We start from the raw sequence: 5709 nt of genomic DNA on the forward strand, positions 1-5709 counted from the left end.
TTTTTTTTTTTTTTTCTGTGTGTCACCTGCCGATACCAATTTTTGCTGATTCCGATTTTCTTCCTAAGAACTATAATTGACAGCATATACAAACAAAAGCAAAAATCTGACAGCATATACAAACACCAATGTAAGAATCACATCAGATTCTTACATTGTTTCAATTAATTCAGTTAGAATAATAAGAAACTATAGAGTTTCAAATGAAATCAGTATCAACAAACTCCATCTTTCCACTGCAGGAATCACTGAAGCTGCATCTTTTTTCAAAATGCAATGATACTTTTAAATATGAAACCAAACCAACAGCTAGGGGTGTGCGATATTGACAAAAAAAGATATCTCGATATTTTCTGGGATTTTAATGATAACAATAATTAGATGATATTTTGCTGAGTGTGTTGTTGTGCTGATATCTTAAGGACTTACCGTGGACTGGTTCCTAAAGTTTTTGATATTCTTCATATTCTGTGTGGTGGTCAGTTCTCAGCAGTGATAGAAATTAATATTTTCCAATAAGTTTAAATTGAATGTTACCTTTTATGAGCAGTTTTACCTTTATAAAGACATTTTTTCTAAAGGTGTGTATCATCTTTTGAGTCATCACTGAAGCTGCATCTTTTTTCAAAATGCAATGATACTTTTAAATATGAAACCAAACCAACAGCTAGGGGTGTGCGATATTGACAAAAAAAGATATCTCGATATTTTCTGGGATTTTAATGATAACAATAATTAGATGATATTTTGCTGAGTGTGTTGTTGTGCTGATATCTTAAGGACTTACCGTGGACTGGTTCCTAAAGTTTTTGATATTCTTCATATTCTGTGTGGTGGTCAGTTCTCAGCAGTGATAGAAATTAATATTTTCCAATAAGTTTAAATTGAATGTTACCTTTTATGAGCAGTTTTACCTTTATAAAGACATTTTTTCTAAAGGTGTGTATCATCTTTTGAGTCAAATTCTTACATTTAAGCAGTCAATTAGAATAATAAGACATTTGGGCTGTTACCAGGCAAATTAAATCAGTATCAACAAAATTCATCTTTGCAGTGCAGAGGAAACACAGAAGCTGCATCTAAAATGGTATTTAGATGCATTTACACAGTGTTTCATGCAGCTCGAGGGGACATGGGATGCTTTAACCTGCAGTTACAAATGCATAAATAATGTTTTGATATTTTAAACATGAAAAGTTGAATATTGATATTTGAAATTATTTAAAAAATGAAAAGATATTTTAAATGTGAAATTAAAACCGCCAGTAGGTGGCAGCAAGTCACCATTAATAAGTGAGTCATTGCAATTGAACCAAAGCCTTTAAACGGTTGATTCATTAGGAACAAAACACCATTATGTTGCTCAAATAGAGCAAAAACAGGCAATATGGTGTCTAAAACATAAGTCTCTTAATATTAAATTATTGTTTATTGAACTGTTGTATAAAATCAATATCACATTTGTAATCATGCTGATTTTTTGGAGAAAAAAAAAACAGCACTGAGATTGTTTAACTATATTAGGTGGCAGCAAGTCACCATTAATAAGTGAGTCATTGCAATTGAACCAAAGCCTTTAAACGGTTGATTCATTAGGAACAAAACACCATTATGTTGCTCAAATAGAGCAAAAACAGGCAATATGGTGTCTAAAACATAAGTCTCTTAATATTAAATTATTGTTTATTGAACTGTTGTATAAAATCAATATCACATTTGTAATCATGCTGATTTTTTGGAGAAAAAAAAAACAGCACTGATATTGTTTAACTATATGAATATATGCATATATGCATTCTCTGCCCTCATATCTTGAATTTTGTGACCATTATTTAAGCATTTTTAAAAACTGAATCATGCAGTGAAAGAACGCACACTAAATCACACACGCACTAGTCTAACCTGCTAGACTTTATTACGTAACGTATGTGCGCACTCTGTAGGTTTGGTTTTTGCAATATACTAGATAACGTCAAATTGCACATCGTTAAAACAACAATTACGATATTATCGCTGACGATATATATCGCACACACCCCTACCACCAGCAGGTAGGTGGAGGCAAATGACTGTTTTAATGAGTGAGTCATTTAGTCATTCATTCAACCGATTCGTTCAAACGGCTGATTCATTCAGAAACAAGGCAAGTGACTGTCTTTGTGAATGGGCCACTGAATCATTGACTCACTCGATTCGTTCAAAAACGTGGATTCATTCAGTAACGAAACACCGCTGTGTGTTGCTGGGAGACACAACGGTTCTGCTGTGGCTTTGATTGAAACTATCTTCGTCAGCAAAATTGAGCAAAAGCAGTCTAAAATGTAAGCCCTTAATTTTAACTTCTTGTTTATTTAACCACTATTGTATAAAATCAGTGTCACATTGCAATCGTGTTGATATTCAGGGAAACATCTTGGTCGTGTAATGTGTAATCGTTATTTTTGTTATTGACATTTTAATCAGGCTTCTTATCCGGTTGGACAAGTAAAATTCTTCTCACTTGCCCCTGTGGTGTTTCCACCACGATTTACTTTGGCCTTACACGTATTACAAATTGCGAACTTTTGGCGTTTTTCCCCTGCGTGGTACGGCTTGGCTCGGTTTGTGTTTCCACTGCAGTTTAGTACCGCGTTAGAGTGGGCGGGATTAATCACAGTCGTTATAGTTCTGCCACCTCTATTGCCGTGACTCCTGAAAAACTTTTTAATTCCGCGTCGCCCCATCAAGCTCTCGCTGGATCCGCTCCTCAGCTATCAACGAGAGGAATGTGTGTACTTCCTCAACAGACCATGAAACCATTTTTTGGCTGTTAAAAAAAGGTGCACTCGTTCAAAACAGTTGCGTTCGATCTTTTGCTGGCTGTGCTGATTTAAATCTAGCGGGTCTGTTGTGTCTCGTGTTGCAAGTTCAATGACGCAGGTAGTGATGATTCTATGCAACCTAAATTATAATATTAACATTATAGAAATATTATACCTAAACAATATTAACTAATAAAATAACAAATAAATGCAAATAAATTATAAATAAATATTAAAGGATTAATTATTATCCATATATTTATCTTTCACTAGGGTGGTGCTCCTTCTCCATTTGACCGTAACTTTGGGACCAAAATCGCTGCCAAGGCCATGCAGTGGATCACCAAGAAGCTGAATGAAAGCTACAGAAAAGGTATGAAGTCAACAGTCATGCGCTTCATGTGGTCATGAAACAAACTTTACTAAAGCTCTCATTAGAACTCACTCAGCACTCAAGCTTCTGACTGAGCTGTGCTGTTGTTCACGAGGCACTCAGTAATTGTCGTATTGTTAAAGCGTAATCATGACTGCAGACATACACCTCAGTAATCAACATAATCCTTGACCTTGATTTACTTGATTTTGAAATATTATTGTAGAGTCGCTGTATTGTTTCAGCTCAGTATTGTGTGTGTGTGTGTGTGTGTTTTTATTACTTTTGCTGTGCCTGTGGATGAATAAAGATGAAGGTAAAAATTTGTATTTTAATCAGTCTGATTTGGTAACCTCAATATATATATATATATATACATACACTTTAATTGTGGATTCTCTATATTTTCATTATTTATTTAATTTTATTTTTAATAGGCCAGTTCACTCTTGTAATTGTTCCAATATATAAATACCATAATATACTACATATATTAACTATTAACTATTAATATACTAAGCTATATAAATATTATTATTATTATTTTAATCTGTGGATTTCCACTATATTTTATTTAGGCCAGTTTACTATTGTAAATATTCCTATATAGTATCTATAATTACTGTAATATAGTATAAATACTAACTATTAATATACTAGGCTATATACATTTAATTTTGATTTTTTTATATAATCTGTGGATTTTATTTTATTTTAGTCACTCCACTATTCCAAACATTCCTATATATTATCTATCATTAATATAATATACTGTAAATACTAACTATTAATATTCTAGGCTATATAACTAGAATATTATTGTTTTTAATCTGTGGATTTCCATTATTTTTTTATAAGTATTTTTTAAATGTAATTTTTATTGTGGATTTACTGGGTTTTTTTATTTTTTATTATTATTATTATTTTATTTTATCCAGTTCACTATTGTAAATATGCCTATATAATATCTATAATTACTATAATAGACTATAAATACTAACTATTAATATACTAAGTTATATAAATGTAATTTTTTTGTTTTGTTAATCTGTGTATTTCCACTGTTTTGTTTTGATTGGTTTTTATTGGCAGTTTAGTGATTGTGTGTTGAATCTGTGTGTGTTGTGTAGGGAGAGTGTTTGCTAACACAGAAGACTCGGCCTGTTTGCTGGGCATGCGGTGGCGTGCGATGGTCTTCCAGCCTGTGGTTCAGCTCAAAGACAAGACCGACTTTGTGTAAGTACACACCACAGTTCTTATATTCTCAAACAGGATCAAATATTTTGTATCTGTAATGATATTAGACCTTCTCTCTTGTGTGTTCAGTCACAGAATCCCTAACGAACAGTGGTGGCTGAAGTTACGTCCACTCATGAAGATCCTGGCCAAGTACAAGACCAGCTACGACGTGTCAGACTCTGGACAGCTGGAACATGTGGTCCTCAACCGACCCAAAGAGTCTGAGGCCATGGCTGCCATTTAAACGCATCCAAACAGTGGCGCTGTTCAAAGGTCACGCTTTAGACGGGCCGTCTGTCCTGCGAGCGCTGTCCTCGACACTTTTGATCTCTGGGCCTCGGCACATTGTTCTGTCAACACTTTGTTTGAAAAATGTCACCCACAGAAATCAATGTTAATCGTAGGAGAGTGTGAGAAGCAGTGGCGTTTCGTTTTGCTGTTTTATGTCCTTCGCTCCTGTCGCCCCCACTGTCACCTCGTCACCTTGCAATAGTGTTCCGCTTCAAAGCACATTTCTCTCTCTCTCTCTGAAGTTCTCGGAAAGAAGTCAAAATTCCTTGTTCCGGTGTGAAGCGCCATGAAGTCCACATCGCTAGAGCACCGATTGATGTTTGAATGTATTGCATCATCAAGTGTTAACATTTGCCTGACCAATAAAGACCACGATCACGTGTGGAAATCTCTGTCTGCTGTCTGATTATACACATCACCCTGGTTATTTGACTTGTGCCATGGTACTCGTATTTTTTGAAGTACCATGTAATGAATATTGCAGTATAAAAATACCACGGTATTTGAAAATGCCAATATTGTGGTACAAACCGGATGGATGGATGGATGGATGGATTGATTGATTGATTGATGGATGTATGGATGTATGGATTGATGGATGTATGGATTGATTGATTGATTGATGGATGTATGGATTGATGGATGTATGGATTGATTGATGGATGGATGTATGGATGGATGGATTGATTGATGGATGGATGTATGGATTGATGGATTGATGGATGGATGGATGGATTGATTGATTGATTGATGGATGGATGGATGTATGGATTGATGGATGTATGGATTGATTGATGGATTGATTGATTGATTGATGGATGGATGGATGTAGTATGGATTGATGGATGGATGGATTGATTGATTGATGGATGTATGGATGGATGTATGGATTGATGGATGTATGGATTGATTGATGGATGGATGGATTGATTGATTGATTGATGGATGTATGGATTGATGGATGTATGGATTGATGGATGTATGGATGGATGGATTGATGGATGG

General features: G+C 34.8%; 1 protein-coding gene across 1 annotated transcript in view; it reads left to right on the forward strand.

Moving 5' to 3' along the window:
- LOC107724229 (ATP-dependent 6-phosphofructokinase, platelet type-like) overlaps nt 1–5086 on the forward strand; it is a 33510-nt gene extending 28424 nt beyond the window's left edge. Inside the window, exons 20-22 of the mRNA XM_016533066.1 lie at nt 3075–3174; nt 4305–4410; nt 4501–5086. Of these exons, the coding sequence (XP_016388552.1) occupies nt 3075–3174; nt 4305–4410; nt 4501–4657 (363 nt within the window). The 3' untranslated portion in view covers nt 4658–5086. The remainder of the gene's footprint in view (nt 1–3074; nt 3175–4304; nt 4411–4500) is intronic.
- Nucleotides 5087–5709: the final 623 nt, after the last annotated feature.

Source organism: Sinocyclocheilus rhinocerous, unplaced genomic scaffold (genome assembly GCF_001515625.1).
Source record: "Sinocyclocheilus rhinocerous isolate Xijiao unplaced genomic scaffold, SAMN03320098_v1.1 scaffold2620, whole genome shotgun sequence".
Taxonomy (NCBI): Eukaryota; Metazoa; Chordata; class Actinopteri; order Cypriniformes; family Cyprinidae; genus Sinocyclocheilus; species Sinocyclocheilus rhinocerous.